Below are 22,321 nucleotides of genomic sequence, written 5' to 3'. Positions count from 1 at the left end.
ACTTGCTGACAGTGCTCTCTGTTCCCTCATTGAGGTCATGGAGAATGTATTGAACAGCACTGGCCCCAGCACTGACCCCTGGAGGACTCCGCTAGACACAGGCCTCCAAATAGACTCTGCCCCATTGACCACAACTCTCTGACTTCTTCCCTTCAACCACTTCACCTCCCACCTCATTACTCAGTCATCCAGACCACACTTCCTCAGTTTACCTATGAGGATGCTGTGGGAGACAGTGTCAAATACCTTGCTGATATCCAGATAGACCACATTTTTAAGCAGCTTCTTCCTTCCAAGCTTCTGTCATTCTTTGAAAAAATACTTTTTTTGTTTTTGCTATTAGTTTATGTTTACAAACTTTGGAATGCTTGAGGATGCAAAAGCATTTTTTCACCACAAATGAGTACCTAGTGCATCAAATGTTACCGTGTAATTTATCCTAGAAATTCACTAACTAGGAAAGATAAGCATATATTTTCTTTGATGAAAAGTAAAATATCCTGTCTTTATCCAAGAGTCAAACCAGTGTATTTTTGTTTCAGTTCTAATTTAAACTGTTACTGAAATCACACTTGTTTGAAACAGTAAGAGACTAATTGCTGAAACAGTGCATCACAAATCACCAGAGCTTATTTAATCACTTCAACTCCAGATGTGATCCAATGTCACTACATTTAAGCCCACAGGTCCAACCTTAATATATAGTATATGCAAACAGTATTATCAAAACCATAAGCATTAAGTTTTTTTATACCACTTCTGTTCACATGAGCATCTGTAACAACTGTGCAGGGGTAAACACAGATCCACAATTCTTATAACACATTTCCTAATTTCTTACACGTAAAATTATTGGAAGAACATGAAGCGGGGATTGTGACTTCCAAAATGAAAACAAAATGTCACTATCTTTTCAGTGTCTCTTCAAGGCTTACTACATTAAAATGCCTTGGTAAAATGACAGTGTTTATGTTATTCATCTTACCTTGTGAAATGAATTTCTGCATCATATCGCAAAGGAATTGATAAGCTGACCTGGTTGTCCAGTTCTTGTTCTTCCTTACTTTCACTGTTCATCAAAACACATTTATGTCAGATGTTAGAATATTATTTTATACAAATAAGGTATTAATACCTAACTTGCTTTCATATGATTATATACTTTACCTCAATGCATGAAAACTTAAAACTGCCACATTCTGAAGATTTTTCAGGTTAAAATCAAAACTAATATCAAAGGATACCTATGGAAGAGACAAGGAACACACAGTAAATGAGCTGATGGTACAATATCCAAAGGACTTCTCAATAGCAACGTAATTATTCATATGTGCAATGATCCACACTTGCCCTCACTATCTGAATTCTCCATCAATTTCTGTCTAATATTTCAGTACTTTATAAAATTCCAAAATTGCTTTGTTCTTGCTTTCCCCTGCAAACTGGCATTGTTACTTAAACATGAGCTATCTGCATTTTGAAATTGTGTGTAACTAGCTACAAGCTGCATCAAAAGGTGTTTAGGATTGCTTCAGTTGCATGCTTTTAAACATTAGCACTATCAGAAGCTTTGTATTTACTCTCATCTTTGTGTTCCAATAGGTCCACTTTGACCAATGCCATTCAAGATTCAGAAACTTAACTTGTTATATGTAATTTATTTTGTTTTTACTGTGCTCTCCCACCGCAGAATGTCACGTGTCAATTCTTTTGAGCAAGTTTCTTATTGCTCCAGTTGACTGCTGGGAGGCTGGAAGCCTGTTTCTCTTCTGCTCTTGCGGAAGAAGAGATTCCATAAAAACATGGATAACCCAAGATTTACAGTAATGGGAAAAAAGATGTAACGATACTCTGTAGGGCTGTGTGGGTCACCTATCTTGTCTCAAAGCAATACAGCTTTCTTGGGGAGAGGAAATTCACAGAGCAAGATGTACCCCGGGAGGGAGTTTGATGGGAATTGTGCTCAGTTCCCAGATAGCTACACACGACCCTTTCCGCTTCTGTGCCCAGCCCTCACTTTCCAAGAGTTGCAAAGACACAGCAGCATTTGAAAACTGTGGGTAGGGAAAAATGTGCTTCAAGAGCCTTTCTTGCTTTAACCTGGCAAGGAGTCACAAAAGCTTAGCCCTTAGTTTGCATCCTTTAATGCCTCTGAAACCCAAAAGGAAGTTAACTGTTGCCAAATCTAAGAAATCTTCACCAACATTAAATGTAGATTTAGGGGGAACACAACAACAGAAGTGTTTGGGTATCATTCAAGGTTATTTAAACACATTAGCTGTACCTGTTGTCCTGTTTTGAAAACAGGATAACTTATTTGGCAAATGACTGTACTTTGTGCTGTTCCTGTCTGACACGAGACTTCAGTCCCATCACTCTGCAGAGGAAACAGACAAAAAAGTCATCTTAATATCAGGTTTTCATGAAGAAGAAAGGAAGTTCTCAGTCTGTAGCTTCAACAGGGCATGTATTACACTAAGGACTAGTACAAACAGGTGTCAGGACAGTAATTCCTAGAGATGCAGCAGATGGATGGGGCATAGGCAGGGCTACAGGTAAGAGAAAGATGTGACAAGCCATTTCTTGCGAGCTGTAATGATCTTGTTAGAATTTTATGCTGGGCTTGGAAGAAGGAATATAGACTAGGGAGTACCGGTCACCTCCATCATTAACTTCCACCGTGCTTTTTTACAGAACTTTTGCAGGCATATTTACATGACTTCAGTGCCAGTTAACTACTCTTACTGTAGATGTTAGTGTGCAAAGGGGAACTCTACCATATCATACTTCTTGTAGAAAAATCTGTAATACGTAATACTACTCTGCAGAATATTTTGCATGCCATCATTCTACAAACTCATAGACCATAGCCAGTTGTTATCAATTTGAAAAGAATTTGTTAAAATGTACTGACCCCTAGCAGAGATCTAGCATTCATCAATTACGATACAAAAAAGAACAACACAGCAAAACAACATCCATGCATTCTCACCTTACGCTTTTCTGCCTCCTTTGAAGCAGGCACATTTTTGGTCACAAACATTACTTGCAGGCTGAAATAGTTCTAAGTGCATGGGCTTTTAAAGCCAAAGAAAATCCTAGCTCCAGTGTGGTATTTTGGCTTGAGTGGAATGAGCCATTTTGCTGCACAACAGGGTGGGGAGGTAAAGAGGCACCTTGAGCACTGTGTGGAGTACTTCTGCCAGTTCACTGTTCAGGAGAATGTTGCTCTTGGGCAGTGATGAATGCTTCTCTCCCTTCAGTACAGGGGTTGCTCTGGATTTCACCCCTAGGATTATTATACACATTTCCAGTAGCCACATAAACCAAGTACTCAAGTCTGGATTTCATCCTTCATGAATCGCTTGGGAGCAACAGCTGAGATTAAAGATTTACTGCATTCCCTAAAACAATATGTATAATTCCTTTCTTCTCCCTTTTCTAAGATGAAATTCATTACAAGAAGAGCTTCTGGTATAGCAATCATTTTGATCTGATTAACTGTCTCACTGAAACACATGGCCTTGGCAGAAACACTATTTCTAAATCCAAAGTCTGTGCTTTAAGGCCACATCATCAATGCTGCATGCTTCATTTATCAAATACAAATTCCCTGTGGCACAGCAACTGCATTCAGGCATGTTGTTGGGAGTCAAGCAGAAGATGGAGGTGCCAAGGCCTAAAGTGAGGAAGAGATGACTGAAACACTGAGTTGAGGTCAAACTGAACGTGTTGCCAGCTTTTACACTAAGTTTGCAGTCTCTCTCCTTGACTGAGATAAACTGGTATGCTGAAGAAAATAAACTGTGAGAGAGGTATGCACAAAGATTCTTTCCTGGGATAGGCACTACTAGAAACTAAAAAATAATGTATTTCTCTGAGAACCTCAAAAATCAGCAGCAATATCAGAAACAGTAAAGCTGGGTATCACATACCGGTAAAGATGATGAAGCAAAAAACAAGTTGTCCGAAAATGTAGCCTGGACTCTGGTGTTATAGGCATTTTCCTTTTTATTTCTCAATTTCACGTTGAATGTTAGTCTTCTGTTTTTGCTGCTGACAACAAACTGCTGTTTGCTGTTCGAAAATAAAAGTCCATTGTTGTAAACAGAGGTACTAGAAGAGCTGTGGATCATGAAAATGTGTTGCCCGTAGCCAACAACAAATAACAAGCACAGCAAGACATTTCCTATGTTCTACGCATTTAAGCACTGACATAAGAAACTGTAATTGTGTTTCTTAAAATGGAATGGAACTGGTGTCTTCCCAAGGTGCAGGATCTTGATTATGTATGGTCAAAGTCGCTTTTCTGACTTTTCAAGGGCCCTACCCTGGGAAGGTGGGCACAGAGTGGGCAGCAGACCTGGATGGCAGCTCCAAGAAGAGGCAGCCCTGTCTCTTTGTGCACCATACACATCTGTGTATATCTACATACGGATTTGGAATATGTGGTGCCCAAATGGCTGACTTCAGCTCCCAGGGTGGCACAGCCTGCTGCAGGATCCTCACTGCTCCTGGCAGGAGGGGAGACAGCTGCTGCAGCCGCTGCTGCTCTCTCAGTGGGCTCCATTTCCCAACAGCAGCCAGACAGACATGATTCTTCTGAATACAGTGTCCTCATCCCCAAGGATGAGACAAACTTGGGTTTGTCTAAATTGACAAGACTTCTATATCTGTGTTTCTATCACGCCTCTTTTTCATTTTTTAGTTATTTAGACAGAAATGTTACTGCTTTTCTTATCTCTGCTGTTTCTAAGTAGATGTTGAACTAGAAAGGCATTCTCATGCAGAAATGCATCCAAAGCCTAAAGACAAACCAACTGGTGAAAACACTCAACCTAACCAAGGTCACAGGTTCGATCCCCGTTTGGTCCTCGTGTGTTGCCTGATCTAGTTGAAAGGCATCCCTGCCCATGACAGGGAGGTTTGATTAAATGATCTCTAAGGTCCCTTCCAGCCTAGGCCGTTCTATGATTCTATGATTCTATTACAGACATTAAATGATAGTGAACAATTCCATTGATCCAGCTCTTACCCATCATCCGCCTTCCGCTGAACATTCAGAACAAGATCACAGACACAAAGTTCATCTTCACCACAGTCTTTAATAAAAGGAATCTGTGAAAACCAAAAACATTTCCTGAATGACAAGGCTCAACTTTGAAATTATCTACAGTCAATAAAGTGCAAACACCTTTGAGGTGAAGTATATTCTTGATTTGCAGATAAGAAAATCCCTCTGAAGGGCATTAAAAACTGACACATGAACAAGTTAACACTGAGTAACATGTTACTACATGACAGCTGATCTTTAAGAATGTTGCAGGCAGGCTGCTGTTAACCCACAACAAATATGATGTAATCAAAGGGGTTCCATCTGTCTTTTATGTACTCTTTTATTGTAAGATAAACTAACCTTTGGCATCAACTACAAGTTCACATCAACAGTGTGATGCGACTCAACCAACATGCTCTTTAGGCCCTGGTGGGTGCACATGTGAGCAAGGCCATGCAAAACAGACAGAGGTATGAAAGGAACGTGGGGACACTCCTGCCAGGACTCTCCCAGTGACTTAACTACAACACCAGTTTTCACTTGCACATACATCTTTGGTGTTTGTGGGCGCCACACATTGTGGACATGTGTATAGCCATGCATTTTGTGATAGTATTTCTCACACTTACACTATAGGCCACAGATACAGGAGAATATATATCAAGGACAGGGCTGGAACCAGGATTTGTAAGGCCAATGTCAATGCGCAGACTAAGTGAATTCACTGCATCAGAAGGTTCCTGTAAAACACATGGTTCAGATGAGAGATGTCAGCACAGCAAACAGGGTAAAATTGGTAATTACACTGTAAACTGAGAATGCATAATAAAATCATACTTGCTCTAAAGAAGAAGCAATAGTAGAAAGCTTAATTTCTTGACTGAAGTGTGAATCACCGAGTAAACTATGCATGAAATTAATGTGACAGACATAAAATTCATCAGTCTTCCTCTTATCGTTTTTGTCAGACAAGACTGCTTGCAACTGCACTTACTTGTACACTGAAGACGTCTTGAACACAACTCTCCACATAACGTACCACGAGATCCCTCTGCATGTACCTTTCATTATTTTGTTTGAACAATCCTCTAGAAGTCACTCTAGAGGACTGGAGATCTGCATCCAATGTTGCATTGTACTTTATAGCTACAAGAAGAATAACAGTACATTTTCTGCTCAGTATGATTGACCATGACCTCATTACTTCGCTCAACATTACAGACTGACTGACCAGGCTTTCCGAACCACTCTAAATATTTGAATTTTTTGTAGCTTGCTAAACACAGAGCAGACTCTAAATGCAAAATAAAATTCTCTTGTGTTTTCCAAAGCAGTCAAACAGGTTTAAATCCTGACGTAAGTTCTCATCCACAGAGAGCACATTAAATGGCAATCAATCCAGTCTTCACTGCAGATGAGTGAGGCTGCAGCTCAGGCAAGAAGCCAGTCATCAGGGCCTGGATTATGCTAGATAAAGGGGCCTTGCAACAATATTCCTGAACTCTGAGGAGACTATAAAGAATCTGCATCTTCTCTTCAATCACATAATAATTTCTGTCCTCTTCTGTTCATATGATGACTAACACGCTGTGGAGGTTCACTTTTTTATAGCTCATAATCTTGAGTTCCTAAAGGCACTATACATAGCACTGAAGCAGTCCGACTGATGTTATCCATGATGTTTAACTAAATAGTTCCACGAGAGGCCAGGGCTGGTCTCAGAAATATTTGGTGCACTCCTGTGCCCTGAAAAGGAGAGCTTATTCCCAATGACATCTGCACTGAGTCTATGGATTATTTTAAAATTCTTTTCCTTCCCTGAAATGAGAAGAAAAGTCTGCAGTCTGCTGTTGAAAACAGTAGGTTGAAAAAATCAGCTTCTCAATAATGAAATTTCTGGGGTTTGCTGAACAGTAAGGATACAGCACCCTTTTATGCTGTTAATTCCTCACTTTTCAAAGATTCTGGAACGAATGATAGTAGTAGGAAAACCACTTTTTCATGCACTTGTTTTATACTGATTATGCCTTTCTTGACATTCAGTCTAATATATTTTTAGAAATTCCACTACTCATTTGAATAATGGACTTTTGAATAAATTAATGTAAGACAAGTCATTGAAATACTCTTACCCACTTGATTATTTCTCTTAGCAGGTCTAAATGTAGCCCGAAAACATATTTTGACAGTTATTTCTGTGTTCTTGTTCAGCAGACTGATTTTATCAGGTTTAAATGAGGCAATTATGGACACATTTGCAATGCTTCTTGACCTAAAAAAAATTTTATAAGGTTATGTGCGATTTTCAAGAGCACTAGGTAATGTAGAAGTTGTTGTCTGTAAATGTAACATAATTTTTTTTGCTTCCAGTGTAAACATCCTTTAATGGTATCAGCAGAATTATTTTTCTTTGATACAGTAGCTTTAAGTAATGACAAGAAATAACTTATCATTTCAAATTAATGGATAATCCTAATGCTCCAATCCTTCCCTTAATGTAACAGAGAACAAAGCCTTTCTCCTGTTTTCCCACTAAGTAACCTTCCTCCCCTTCAGAGAAGTTACTCATCTCCTCTGGGAAGATGACGATGGGCAATTTTTTAATTAATAATCTTATTTTTCAGAGAAACAACTTTTATGTAATTAATCAAGATTTTGAAGAACAGTTTCAAAGGAACCCTGCATGTAAAAACAAACACTCTAATCAAAACCGAAATTCATTAATCAGACCAAATGCCAGAGTGAAAGAAAAACAAGCATCTTCATTAATTGAATTTAAATAAATGCTGGTACTCCAAGGAGCATAATTTTCTTTACTGTCACTCCCACCAGCAGCAGTTCTGTTGTGGGTCAAAAGTCCAAACTGACCATTTATTTTTAACAATCTTGTTTCATTATAAAATAGGTAGCAAGTTAGTGATGTTTTTCTTCTTACAATGGGGAGCCTCAGGTGAGAAGACAGGCAACAGATACGAATGCAAGATGCATTTTAATTTCACTCCTTAACCAAGCAGTGGAAAATATATGATACTTAAGGAGGCAGAAGATATGGGTTCTGCAAAGCCTTTCTTCTTCATTTTGTAAAAGTACTCAGATTTCTCTGGCAAAGGCCACATGCCAGAAAAGATGGGTTTCTTGCCAAAAGTAAGTGCCAACTCTCTCTGCTCTCTGTCCTTACCCCGCAGGAAAACTCTCGCCCCTGTACCAGCCTACCAGCCAGTAAAGGTCATGCAGGTTGTTTCATCTGTCTCAGGCAGAGCTATCAAAATTACACTGCACCTAGTGAAGCAGAACCTGCTGTTACAAATACTCTCAAGCAAGCCCCATTTCCCTGCTCCGGATCACATGTCTGCACAGCATTAGCAGGCCAGGGGTGCCTCCAGGCCCTCCCCATCCCTGCCCCAGCACCTCCTGGCAGCCCCCACTGCCCAGCTTCCCCCCACACTCCCTGGCTCTGCCCCCCACACTGCCCTGGCTTTCGATGGTTTGGTGATTCATGCTTAAAAGACATTTAGTCTAACGCTGTTTTAGTCTAATGCTGTTTTTCAGCTAACTATGATAGGAGAGATGAGGCAGTTAAGTGTGCTAGTTTGATCACTTGGAAGGAAAAAGCTTTTTGGTTTGTTTGTTCTGCTTTTTGATTAACTAAATGCTCAACTTCCATCTGAATAGTTAGGCATGTCCTATCTAAAAGAGTTTACCGACCATAGCAGAACCACATTTCCATCAGCACCAACTGATACGTCAGTAATGCCATCGTCATCTAAGTCTCTATGGCCATCTACTGATCTTCCAAAGAACTGGAGCTGTTGTCCAAAAGCAGCATCTGATCCTAAAATTTTCTGGAAAAGAAAGGTTGTTTACTGAGTTTGCCACATGCGTGCTTAAGTCTGTAGATAGCAGCCTAAGCAACAGATTATCACTGATACTCGCTGTATACGTAATGCATTGTTTAAACAAAATGCTTTTGTAGATGCCTTCTCAGATGCTTTTAAGCACTTTTTCTTCCCCTGTTGGAACAGACAATGGACTAGATTTTTCTGTCTTGGGACTAGATCAACTAACTGACTGCTGTATGCCAGCTAGTACTTAATGGAAACTTTTTCCTTCTCACATTGAGCAACTCGAGAGAATATGAAGCTTAACAGGACTTCTAACAAATACTTTCTGCAAACAGAAAGCCTGCATGGAAAGTGGCATTAAAATTACCATTAAATTAGCATACAGGATATGCAAAGACCCTTGAAAGTCTTTTCCTTGAATAACACATACTTATAATTTACAGAGCTGGGATTTATCTGACCTTCATTGCTGTACATGAACTCTAAAAAACCTGAATAACAGGTGTCAAAAAACTTGTATGAAATTAGCTGACTTCTTATGCAAGCATCAAAAATTGTAAAAGGCTCAGATGAAGCATCTTGCAAGTCCTTTTCCTCTATTTGCTTCAGTTTTAAGCACAGCCACATCAATCAGGGCATGCTGACAGCTGAAGTAAAGAGAGGGACAAAACTTAAAAAAAGCCATGAGAATAACAGTACTCATTTAAGAGGATGAATCAGTAGCCAATTAAAAGATAGAAAATCCTTCTGTTTTTCTCCAGCAGATCTAAAGGCACTGAGTACAGCATTATTCAACAAAATTATTTACCTGAGAATATTTGGTACGTATAGTCTTTTGAAATCCATTGTAAATGTAAACTGCTCCAGAGTTTTGGTTTTCCAGTGGTGCACCTATTACAACATCATTAAAGCCATCCAAATCAATGTCTACAAGCGCTGTGATTGCCGATCCAAAGCGAGCGTTTTCTGACCCCTGTGGACCTTCCAAGAGTTCTTGTTGATCCAGAAGTCCCTTAAAAAAAGAAAAAAGAAAAAGCAAAAACACAGCCATCATTGCACCAGATTAGATGTAGAGGCAGTATCTACGTGCATTGTTTTTTGTTTCTCTTTTCCAGTACATTCCCGATGGACTGCTCAGCCCTAAATTCCTTCCCCATTGTATTGCCCATTCAGTTTGCATTATGCCTCAGAGTCTTGGCAAGCATTACACAGCAAAATCAAAGCATGCTATGCAAAGCACTAGCAGCAAATATAACCATATGTATGAAGCTTAAATGCTCTCACTGTCCTCATCTGACTGTTCTAAAAGTTTCACAATACATTGAAAAACACAGTCCAGTTTTGGATTACCAGTTTGTAAGGGGGGGGGGAATGGAAATTATGTAACTAGACATAATTCTTTGAAACAGAAATGGAATTTCCTAACTAAACTAATGCAAAAAACATGTGTCCAAATGCTAAACTCCTGACCTCTCCTGTGCCAACAGAGAAAGAAAGACTGAAGATCTTTATAGCTAAATAATCACATTTACACTACTTTAAATTCAACTCTCTGGCAAATATCATTCTCATCTTTAACCTCAGTTATCGCACTTTCCTTAAAAATTTAGAAATACCAGCAAAGTTATTTATTAAAAATGATGAGAAAAGTATTACTTGTGCAATACAGATAGTTGCACAAATCCAGGTTCTTAAAAAAAGAAGAATAATTTTCATTATTCTTAACTTTTAGATAATTTTTAACCAAACATTTGACAAAGACTAGAAGTTGTACAAATAGTCTTCCAATTTATTCCATTTTCAAAATATAAAAAAATCCTTTTACCTTTCTTTTCTGCCATATTTTGTGTCTAATTTCACAGTCACAAAGACCAATATTATCTGCCAGCGGTACGACTACCAGCACCTCCATCTACTTTGAAACTGCCTCAGAGTACAGCTTCCTGTTGCTCCAGGATGCTCTGATTTTGAGCTGTTTCTGAAGAAGGTGGTCATTCCTCTCTACTTACTTGATTGCAATTTACCTAGTAAAAAGTCCATGTTCTGTTCTTTCTGATGGATGGCAGGTATTGACTTACTTTGCATATCCAGACATCCAGTGATTGAGAGACTGTTCAGAAGTGCCAGAGGCATCAGGACTTAACACAGATACTCTGAAAATACCTACTACAGGTCTGAGTAAAAAGCACAGTCAAATAACAGCATCAGAAAAATAACATAGGTCCACTGAACAGAGGAGACAACATAAGCAATAGCAAGCAAGTCTATGAAATAATGCAGAAAAACGGCAGAAGAGCATTTTTTAGAACTGTACAGGGAATAGTTAGGTCTTGAACAGATTTGCAAAATCAAATGACGATTACATAGCAAAAGCCTCAAGCTAAGTTTTTCAGAGAAATGGTCAACTTTGTGTTATATTTGTGTACAGTGCCTAAAACCAGGACCAAGGAGCCACCTGGAGCAGCAGGCCTCTGGTCACTAATAGTGCTTAGCTACTAACTTGCCTATTGATTCCATTTTGGTCTGTTCCAGCTGGCTTACTCCCAGATTACATGCACAAGTGGTTTTGGGGAAAGCTTGCAGCTGCTCCTGAAAAGCAGAATGGGCGAGATCGCACTGGGAAGAGCTCCATCCACAGTCTCCTAGGGCTGGCTTGGCACCACTCACCCCTGCCCTTATGCCACAGCCCAGGAAAAGCACATGTTCTGTTTCTCATTAAAAAACACCACTTGCAGTACTTCTAACGCTTTGAACAAGATACACTAAACAGTAACTTAGAGGCCATCAAGAGATCCAGGGCCAAAGGCATTCCAGCAAGCATATGGCCAGCCTGCTTTTAAAGAAGCTAGCCCTAAGCAATGCTAGCTTGAGCAAGTCTGCTGCACCAGTTGGCTGTGGGGCCAGGGATCACTCTTCTGGTCACTCTCAGGTTTAACAGAAAAGAAACTGCTGCTAAGACTACTGCCGTTTGGATTGCTTTTTCCTCAAAAAAACTGTAGTCCACGGAACAAGAGTAAATCCCTCCAGCTGCAAATGAAAGTATCAGCACTTATGATGGAGAGGCAGGAAACTGATTCCAGCTTTGCTTGCAGTGCTATTCTTACCTTTGTGATGGAAAACACGTATACTCTCCCTTCCTCTTTCTTCAGGTCATTCATAAACATTGGTGCACCCACAAGCAGCACATCTGTCACAGAATCCCTGTTGACATCCACTGAACACACCACGCTACCAAAGTAGGACCCAATCTGAAATCAGTAGTAAGAGAGAGTCATATTTGTATGTAGATTTTGTAAAGCTTAATGTTTTAGCACCTGACTCCAAAACCTTAACTTAACACACAGAAATAGTCCAATACTAACGAATGAAACTGCCTACTGGAATGAAATCACTGTATAACGTACTCTAGTGTTTGAAGAATCATATCCTTATCATGCATCCAATACTTTTGCCTTGTAGCTGCTGCTATGGCTTTACTACTCAGCAATAATAATAAGCTATGGGAAGTATATTTTTATATTTTTATATTTACTCAATCTCCGATTTATTCTCAGACTTATCTTACAAACAAGCAAAGCAAAAACCATCTAAACTTGCTGCTCCTTTCCAAATGGAGAAAAAGAAAATTAGTTTCCAAATCTTTTGATGTCATCTACTTCACAAAGTCTCAGGCAGAGTGAAATTCAGAGTCTCCCCAAATTAAAAGTGCTGACAGAATGATACACTAAGTAGCTTTGTATATTATCTTTTACCACTAATTGGATGACTTCCTAAAATACTGTTACTAAAATAGTCTAGTGGTAGAGGAAAGTTCAAGTGGCTTATAAATGCACTGCAAAAAAAGAGAATTTTCAAAACAAATGCAGTGCAATTTACAGCTACATCAATAAAAAGAAATGCCTGCACAATCTGTGTTCATGACCAAAATGTACTTGCCTGCTCGCCTCTCTGGGACTGCACAGTTGTGATATTACCATTGCTGTCAACATCATAAACCACTACTCGGCCAGTGTAGTTGGATCTTGGTGCACCCGCAACAAAATAGACAGAGGTTTGAGTTGAGAGCACAGCAACAGAATAACCTGAGGAGAGAAGCCAGTGTTCAACATGTGTGAGAGACAATTAACTACAACTCGTCAATTGGTTGTCCATAAAGGCGCATGAGATGAGTCAAGCTGGTATGTTAGCTGCAGAGAACGATGCTTCGAGATGGGAAGTTATGCTGTCACATATGCATAAAATTTGCAATACTCTTCGGGAGCAAACAAATGACACAGATCAAGCTGAAGCAGGTTTGCAGAACAGCAGGGACAACAGTTCAGCCTATTCAGTAAAACACAGACCACAAAAATGTCATGCTTGTGAATGAGATATAGGAAAAAGAGTGCAAAGAGTATCTTTGGAATGAAGAAATAAAGAGAAACATGAGATAAACATTTGGCCCAGCCTTCAAACGAGGGAGGAACACCTAACTTCTGCAAAGCTTGCAGTGCATTTTCCCACAGCTCACCCAACCACAGCCCAGTGCTCTGGCTGAATAGAACAGGCTATATTAACAGCTTGTCAGCTTAAGGGCTTAGGTTGATTGAACTTCTTTGAACATTTTAATCCTCATTCCCATTATTCTAACCTTACTTGCTTTCAGGAAACATCTTTTAATACCTGCAAATATTTTAAACATGTATTATAGCACTATAAATCTAGCATTAATGCATATTTTACATTTCTGTAGTTTCATTAGAGCAAATCTATTTTAAGAGAAGAAAACAAAATCATCCATTATAAAGACTGCTGTTAAACTGAAAAGTACCAGTGACTGGGCAGATTATGCAGGCCTTTAGCAAGCTGCAGGACAATGTGACTAGCACAGTCTAAAAGGATTATGCCTTTTGGTCATTACATATACCAGCTTTAATTCAAATTTGTGTTCAGACACTGTTTTTCTAGGGAGAGAACATCATTGGAGACTACAAGTTTAACAAGCAACAACAAAACAACATTTTGTTCTGCAAGTTAAGGCCACACGTTCCTAATAGATGCAGAATACAACCATCTGAAGTGAAAAGCTGCAAAGTGGAACTGGGGCCAATCTAGCAAGCTGTGATGTGCTAGCACTGACTTGGGCTTCCCCAAGGTGGTGAAAGAAAGGTGATACAGAGAGCTCTCAGTGGAGGACAGAAGGAGGTGGAAGGGAAATGAAGGGACAGAAAACGCAACAACATCGTCTGCAGCGAAAACATTAAAGCCAATAATCTAAAAGTGCCTCCTGGAGACGTGCTAAAAGCATCCTTTTAAGAATCATTCTAGAAAAGGGAGGAACAGAAAGTCTGAAGAGATCACACATGCAAATGAGCTACTGCTCATTGGGTTATTTATTCACTGTATGGATGCAAGTAATGCTAAGCCATAGAGAGGAGCATGTTAGTTGCAAAACCAGCATCTCATTAAATAACTTCAAGAGTAAGAAAGTCATAGGTGCTTCATGTAGCGGCACTATTAATGGATGAATCACCAGAGCAGGCATATCGTAGGTTTGTAGAAAGCATTTGAGTAAATCAAGAGGCCAAAATTGCTAGCTTTATCTAGCCACTAAAACATGCATCAAAAAATATATGGGAGTTACAATTACGACCTCTGTCAAACTGCAGTAATATTCCTAAAACTATGAATAGAACACGGAAAGGCCAAGAAAAGAGTGAGCACAGATGAAACAAGAGCAAGTCAATCAACTTCATGTCCACAGTAATTTGGGAAGTACATGCAAATATTAAAACAGAAGGTACCCATAATGACCAATACAATACACTAAACAGCCTTTTCAAATCCCACGACTTCTTATGCCTCTGTGATAAAGCATGATTTTCTCTTCAGGTCACCATTGAGTAGAATTTCATGAACACAAAAAAGATTTCATTCAATGAACTCTTGACCAGAAATAAAATCTTCTGGGATGCAAATTTTTTGTCATTTTCTTAAATCAGTTTTTAACAGAAGTCTGGCTGGAGCTGAATTTTTAAAGTTCTTTAATATCTTCATAAACATCTGGTACATTTCCAGATTTGTATTTCAGCCCTTTACCTAGATAAGAGCTATGATTTCTGTCCTGTAGAATCTTCTCAAACACATGACTTGGAAAGGTGGTGACTCCATCTGAAGACTCCTGAACTACTGTTCCACTCCAGTCATAGGCCCCAACAGCACCTAGCACCAGAACATCCTTTAAAAAATAAAAATAAACATTTTAGGACTACTTGTTTTAGAAAAAGTGTAAGCAAAGCTGGAGTTACTACACATAATTTCCTACATCATTGTGTTTAAGGCAGCAGTATACAGTCTAATGACTGCCAACAATTGACCTGAGCTGCTGATAGAGCTACCACTTATATTCAGGACTTTACCACCTTATTAAGAGGGATTATCACCCCTCTACTCAAAGAGGGGGTGATAAGAAAAATCTAAGAAAAAAGCTGAAGTCTCCTTTTTGACAGCAAAAATACCAGTGACAGCACATAAAAGCTGATGGAAAAAGATACAAAATTCCATTATCTAAGTAAAGAGATGTCCTTGAGAGAACAGGTAAATCAAAAATCCAAATTAATATGGCCTACTATAAAATAATCTTAGACTTGTACACAGAAAACAAACATAGTTTAAATCATTTAAATTATTAAAATTCTTTACTAAACTGAGATACTGTTACAGAAAATTGCGGTAAAAATATGATGTGTAGTTTTCCTGAAGAAAGCGCCATATCTTTCTTAAAGTTTGTCATTTCCTAGCATCAAGTGCTTGGTATATTAAAACTTCAATTTATACAAAAATTAAAACCACATTCTTTATTATTCTTTCTAATTTCTAAGTAAAATATGCCTTAAACAAATAACTTTATAAATATTAGACAAATTCCCTTCAGACTTCGTCTATATCTTGGTGACTGCTTAGAAATATACGAGCTTTACAATGTGCCTTCAATTCTTCTGAGTTATTCAACTGCAAAACTAACTTGGAGCAACTGAATTTTTCATGCTACATGAACTCAGAAATCACTGAAATAATTGGATTAATACATATTAAAACTATGACACTAAAGAAACTTACTTCACATATTAATATATATTTTTTCATTTTAGAGATATACACCATGTATTAGAAGTAATTTTGTGGTATTCAATTTTTTAAAAAAAAGAAGATAATTGGACGTTCTCCTGCTTGTAAAAATCTTAAAATTGGTCCTTGTGTTTCATCAGTATTATTTTCTTATTTTGTTGCAATTCTAAGCATTCATGTCTATATAACTGCATCTACTCATACCATTAAATACTTAACTTCATGTACCTTTTTTTGTGAGTAATATGCACTGAAGCCCACTTGTGACATTTCCATTTGGAATGTATCACCTTGATCTGTACCTGGTAAAACAAATATTCACACGTGGTTAATCCTATAGAACCACACAAGAGATGCAATCTTGCTACCTCTGAGTGTAGCTACACAGGGACCGTATGTTACTTTTTCCAGATCCACAAGGTCTGCTAAAGCATTTACAACATTTACGAGCAACAGAAATCTGAGAGCTGACAAACTACAGAATATCTGGAGGATTTAATGACAGATTGCAATGTGGAGCCACCATGCTACGAATCCCTACCAAAAAAAGCCAGAAGGATGAAGATGGCCTGAATCGGTCTGCACAGTTTTGTCACTGTGGCTAACCTCTTTTTTTTGTTTCCTATGAGGCACTAATAACACACTGAAATTCGGAGCTTTAGTAACTGCATATTCACAAATTTCAAACAGAATATGAATGTTTATTGTCATATAGGACTTATGTTATAACTACCTTGAAAAATACTGTGACATCCAGGAATATCTAGTTAAAGATGTCCCTGCTCACCACAGGGGAGCTGGACTAGATGACTTTCAAAGGTCCCTTCCAGCCCAATGCATTCCATGATTCTATGATTTCTTAAATCAGACGGATGGGACTCAAGTACTGTGCATTCAACAGAAGTACTCAGCAAACCCAAGAGGGGGAGCTCAACCGATCCCTTTGACTTGCTTAGCAGCACGGGCCCGGTAATAGAAGGAGATGAAAAGAGAAGGGAAGCTTTCATCCTGAGCGCAGGAAGGTTGCAGCCATGAAAAGCTCCTTAGGGAGAGCTGAGGGCAGGCGGTAAGTCTGAGCAAGGTCTGAATTTGACTTTAAAAATCTTGCTTTTGGGTGGGACAAAGCACCCCCAAGTCAGAGTTGCCTTTACAGCACCTTCCCCCAAACAGTATGCAGAGGACTGTGGGTGATGTTGGGCCCCTCACTACAAGAGGGACACTGAGGTGCTGGAGAGGGCACAGAGTCGGGCTACTGAGCTGGTAAAGGGCTTAGAACGCAAGTCATATGAGGAAAGGCTGAGGGATCTGGGGCTATTTAGCCTGGAGGAGATTGAGCAGAGACCTCATTGCTCTCTACAGCTACCTGAAGGGAGGTTGTAGAGAGGTGGGAGCTGGTCTGTTCTCCCTAGTGGTGAGTGAGAGGAGGAAGGGAAATGGATTTAAATGGCACCAGGGTAGGTTCAGGCTGTATATTAGGAAGAATTTCTTTACTGAAAGGGTGGTCAGGCATTGGAACAGGCTGCCCAGGGATGTGGTTGAGTTGCCATCCCTGGAAGTGTTTAAGACATGGGTGGATGTTGCGTTGGGGGGACACAGTTTAGTAGGTGGATAGGGCTGGGACAAAGGCTGGACTCGATGACCTTCAAGGTCTCTTACAGCTGTACAATTCTACGATTCTATGATTCTGTGCTAGGGATGGATGGAGCCTGGGAGGTGCCACATGTATTGCACTACTGTAGCTTTTCAGTTCTGCAATCAGCAACCTAGTCTAATTTGCTTTTTAAATTTACACTTGCTCAGCATTTACACAGGTCACTCTGACAAGCATAAAGATACCTTTACTCCTCTGGTGGTAATAGCTCCAAATACATTTGGATGCATATCGAAAAGCCACCAGTGGATGCCTGAAACGCATGGCTTGACTGAAACTTTCAGCAAACCAGAGCCCTGCTGGCGAGCTGCCTGCAGCTCCAGCTGCCCCTTGTGTTCATAGTGCTACACTAAGGTGAAGTTAAATAAAATCCTTAGGTCATCAGCTGGGAGAATCTGACACAATTTTTCAGAGACATTGAGTATTTTACCTTCTACACTAAAAATGCGCTCTCCAAGCGTTCCTGCTTCTTCAAGTAGTGCAGCCTCAGATGACACATTAAAGAAGTACTTGTCTGTTGGATGACTGGCAATTCCTTTGATCTCTTTAATTAAGTTTTTAGTATCAAGTGTATGCCTGATTAAATATCCCAAAACCTTGAGCAAAAAAAGAGCAAAATGGCAGAAGTGAAGGAAATCACCGTGTTACTCCATTTCCTTCTGTTTTATCTCAGTAAATATTCTACATATTAAAAAAATCACTTTCATTCATATTACTGAATTGCATATTAGACTGTATTCCTATACAAAGGACCATTCAGACAGGAAAAATAGATAAACCAAGGCAAAGGAGAAAACCACTGAAGTTGCTCAGGTCATATGGGTTCTCTTTTTCAGCCAGTTAAAGACGACTAGTATTTAACTAATTCATAAAGATTAATTTCAACTCGTTTTAGTCTCATCAGTGTAACAATGCATGAATTATACATAACTTACATATAGAACATGCACTTCACTACATACACAACCAGATGATCTTTCAAAAATTGCAGTAATATAGGTAATTACAATATTACTTACAGCAATGCCAAATCTGGTTATATTGTCTTCATTGCATTTACCTATCACTGTTTTCAAGTTGGAGCCATCATGCGATTCACCATCTGTCACAACAACCATTACTTTTGTGGCTGTTGGGCGTCCTCCTGATTCAGGTGAGAAGGCATACTGCCTGTTGTAAGAAATTTATCACATCAATTTAAAATGGATGGAGCTCTGTATATGTACTGTAACAAATATGTCCATCACTGACTTACAGCAAGGTTCATCTGCAGTGCTTTTTTATTTGTAAATTAACAATCTGCAGTAAGAATTTTCAGTTATGCTCCTGATAGCTTCTTCTTAAAGCACTGCTCAAAGAGACACCAGAAATGTAATAAAGGAAGTAGAAAAAAAACCAAAAATCCAAATGGGTAGGACTGGATAGTATTTCTGATAGAAATGTACATTCCAGGGAAAACAGTATTTTTCTGTATAAACGTTTCTATATAAACAGGGGTTTTGGTCAGAACTATTAATGTTTTGTAACACCCGAGTAATCAGGAATTGGCTCCACCAAGTTCAAACAAAAGGGGAAGAGTATTAATAACAAGTTCCTCAATACTACTGCAGATATCAACTCCAGTGAAGGCTTGTGCCTGTTCCTAAACAACATTTTCAAGGCCGTTTTATTCAGCATGTATTTTAGCCTAGTCTTGTCCTTGACTCAGCTGCAAAACAGCATCTTCCTATTGAGAAGAAGACCTAGTTTGTATAGGGAGTCACAGCACATTGCTCTAAGTTTTTCCTATTTTTCATGCTGCTGGTGTTGCAGTTACAAACTTCTCTCTGCATTCAACAAAAGCCTGACATGCAAACACGAATGTTACTGGTCCGCTAAATCCTCGGATAAACATTACTTCTTTTAATGGTTTTGTATCTTTCCTAAAAGCTTGTCCACAGGGCCCAATGTGCTGTCGTGTTTAGATATCTGTGATGGCCCAAATGGCTCTGCTGGGCCACAGCAATTTTACACTAGAGTGGATTTTAACCAAATAGTTAAAGACATGCTTCCTGGCAAGTCTACCCGATGTACCCCTGTACTGTTCTGCATCGGGCACTGTAAATATACCTGAAGGATTCTGCTTGGCACTAGGAATCTCCTCAGAGGCCCTGAGCGTGTGCACTCCCAGTGGGAATGAAATTCACCATGTGCTCATTGCCTTGTAAGATACATCACAATAGATGAAAAGTAATCATCCATATGTTTTACCTTGCATTATCAATGGCTTTGAAAGTATTAGTGAGATCTCCTCCCTTCTGATATGTTTCCTCCATTGCTTTAACAACCGCCTCCTTTGTTTGATATGTATTCAAGTTGAACACTACACGGGGATCATTAGCATACTGAATTAAACCCACCTATGCAATAAAGAGATTATGTCAGATTACATTCAGTTATATAGAATCATGATGCTTACTGATTTATCAGATTGGAGTAAAACATCTACAGATGCACGTGGGGTTATAATTTTCTTTCAACACATATAAAAACAATTAATATTAACATTTGGAAAGCAGAGAAAGCTAAAATGCAATTGCACCGTATGTCATTTATTACGGACTACAATATGTTAATGAAAACAATCTGAAAGAATAGGCATTAAATGTTTGCTTGGTTACTTCTGGAAGAGCTGAGTGCCAGCAACAACCAAGGGAGCTCTGGGAAAAATGAGAAAATAACAGAAATTCTACCAGCTGACAGCACCTAAATCTCCCCAAGCACCTCTTCTAAGGAAATCCTACAGGTTAGTTACTTGACAACACTGCAAACTTTATTTATTTTTAATACAGGTGAAGCCAAAGACATATGCTAAGATGTAGATTTAGTAGGAAAGAAAAAAAGAGAAGATGCTAAAGATGAGGTTCAGAAAGGATTGAGGTGAAAGCCTAGCTTTTAAGCACCTCACTTCCAAAGTAGCCCAAGGAAGAAGGCAGCCTTTGGGAGACAGATTTCCAGTGCCCCAGTCTTTGCTCCCAGAACTGTTATGGAAAATTGACAACTGCAAAAACAGAAAATGTTTAAAAAAAAAAAAAAGGCGATAAAATTTACCTTCCCATCAGCAAATTAAAAGGAAAAAAATAACTCAAAGATCAGACAGTAACCAAGCAGGAAAATCTCCTATTCTAAACATGCAGCAGTTGCAAAGTAAGAGCCGTATGAAAAGTTCATAAAAAACCCCACCCTGTTCTACTGTTACCATATCCCCATAGACTGTATTTTAATTACTTTTACACCTAATGCATGAAAGAGATCTGATTGCCTTAGATATTAACTGGACTAGTATTTCAGTTGGTTTATGTTTTGAATCAAATTACTAACACCTTCTGAAATAGGTTGACTGTAAGATTAGAAAAACAAAACTGAAAGGTACAGGACAATCACATAATCTGTGACTTTGGGGGAAGCAGTGTAGTTATGCTAAAGCATACTTAGCGTCCTTCAAAATTGCTGATAAAAACCATTGCCTTTTTTTTTGGTTGATCTTTCTCAAAGACGTCTTTGACTTACCTGGGTTTTGTCAAGGCCTATGTCTAAGCCTTGCACAAATTTTTTCAAAAACGCTCGCACTGCATCCCAGGGGTAAATGCTGTTTGACTCGTCACAAACCACCACAATATCTATGACAGAGGAACACTCTAAAATAAAAATAAAAAATGGACATTAAATGCACTTTCAGTCTCAATATACTTACAGCTCTTCATCTAAAACTAAAGGGATTTCAGTCTCATGTAGGCAACACTTCAGATCAGGAAGGTTTTGCCAAAATGCCTAGAAGCATATGCAGATTTTGCACTTGTGCTGGTACAATCCCTCCAAATTCAGAGGAGTGAGTCCATATTCCTATCAGCATTGGATCACAATTTCTCAGTATTTATATGTGAATCATAGAACTTTGCTTTTTGCATACACACTTTTTTTTTTCAAATCCTAAATTAAGAGTCCCTGGCACAACATATCTTGATTTCATTTGGTATGTTTGTTGTTTTGGTTTTTTTAATTGAATCTGTTTTGTATGTGTTGCCTTACTTTGAACAGCAGGAGAAAAGCTTCTCAGGATCTGGAAACTTGGACTGATTTCAGAACAGACTCCTGTTGCATAGTATTGGCTTCCACACTGCTGTGCCCACAAGGGACCACAAGTCTTAAAAATAACAACAAAAAGAAACGGTGACAATAGCAGACAGTTGTCTCACTGTATCCATATACAAAAGCACAAAAAGCAGAACTAAGATATATAGGATCAGAAGAGCCCCCTTGGGTTACGAGATCAAATCCCTTGCAATCACAGTGACAGTGTAACCCCTTTCACTGACTTCCTCATTGGAAGGATTTTCTATTTACCATCATCCCAGTGCCTTCTTCTGCAAGCTGGCCCCTCCAGCCTATGTGCAGCTGTAACATCTAGGGCTTGTGTGACTTGGTCTGCAAGGAATCTGTGCTCCTTTAAGACACCCCCTCTACAAACTCTCGGTTTAAAACCAGTTCTGGCATTTGCACATCACCTACAAGCGACTAGAGAAGTATTTCCAGTAACCAGTAGGTGGCATCAGAGGCATGAGCATGGTGGAAAGACAGAGAAAAGCTTTACTTGCGGTTATGTCCGACTGTGACCAGTGTCTACAG

The 22,321-nt window shown here is 39.1% G+C and overlaps 1 protein-coding gene across 1 annotated transcript in view; it reads right to left on the bottom strand.

Moving 5' to 3' along the window:
* Positions 1-981: 981 nt before the first annotated feature.
* The window catches only part of ITGA2 (integrin, alpha 2 (CD49B, alpha 2 subunit of VLA-2 receptor)), a 34,430-nt gene continuing 13,090 nt past the window's right edge, over positions 982-22,321 (bottom strand). Inside the window, exons 4-22 of the mRNA XM_009876818.1 lie at positions 21,725-21,839; positions 21,206-21,333; positions 19,907-20,055; positions 18,676-18,826; positions 18,087-18,252; positions 16,234-16,307; positions 14,977-15,115; positions 12,835-12,980; positions 12,003-12,146; positions 9,707-9,910; positions 8,762-8,898; positions 7,189-7,328; positions 6,051-6,202; positions 5,686-5,796; positions 5,036-5,118; positions 3,936-4,077; positions 2,285-2,377; positions 1,168-1,244; positions 982-1,069 (exon numbers count right to left, since the gene is read on the bottom strand). Of these exons, the coding sequence (XP_009875120.1) occupies positions 982-1,069; positions 1,168-1,244; positions 2,285-2,377; positions 3,936-4,077; positions 5,036-5,118; positions 5,686-5,796; positions 6,051-6,202; positions 7,189-7,328; positions 8,762-8,898; positions 9,707-9,910; positions 12,003-12,146; positions 12,835-12,980; positions 14,977-15,115; positions 16,234-16,307; positions 18,087-18,252; positions 18,676-18,826; positions 19,907-20,055; positions 21,206-21,333; positions 21,725-21,839 (2,439 nt within the window). The remainder of the gene's footprint in view (positions 1,070-1,167; positions 1,245-2,284; positions 2,378-3,935; positions 4,078-5,035; positions 5,119-5,685; positions 5,797-6,050; positions 6,203-7,188; positions 7,329-8,761; positions 8,899-9,706; positions 9,911-12,002; positions 12,147-12,834; positions 12,981-14,976; positions 15,116-16,233; positions 16,308-18,086; positions 18,253-18,675; positions 18,827-19,906; positions 20,056-21,205; positions 21,334-21,724; positions 21,840-22,321) is intronic.

This window comes from Apaloderma vittatum, unplaced genomic scaffold (assembly GCF_000703405.1).
Source record: "Apaloderma vittatum isolate BGI_N311 unplaced genomic scaffold, ASM70340v1 scaffold16949, whole genome shotgun sequence".
Lineage (NCBI taxonomy): Eukaryota > Metazoa > Chordata > Aves > Trogoniformes > Trogonidae > Apaloderma > Apaloderma vittatum.
The sequence above is the reverse complement of the archived record's forward strand: the minus strand, read 5'-3'. Positions and strand labels throughout refer to the sequence as shown.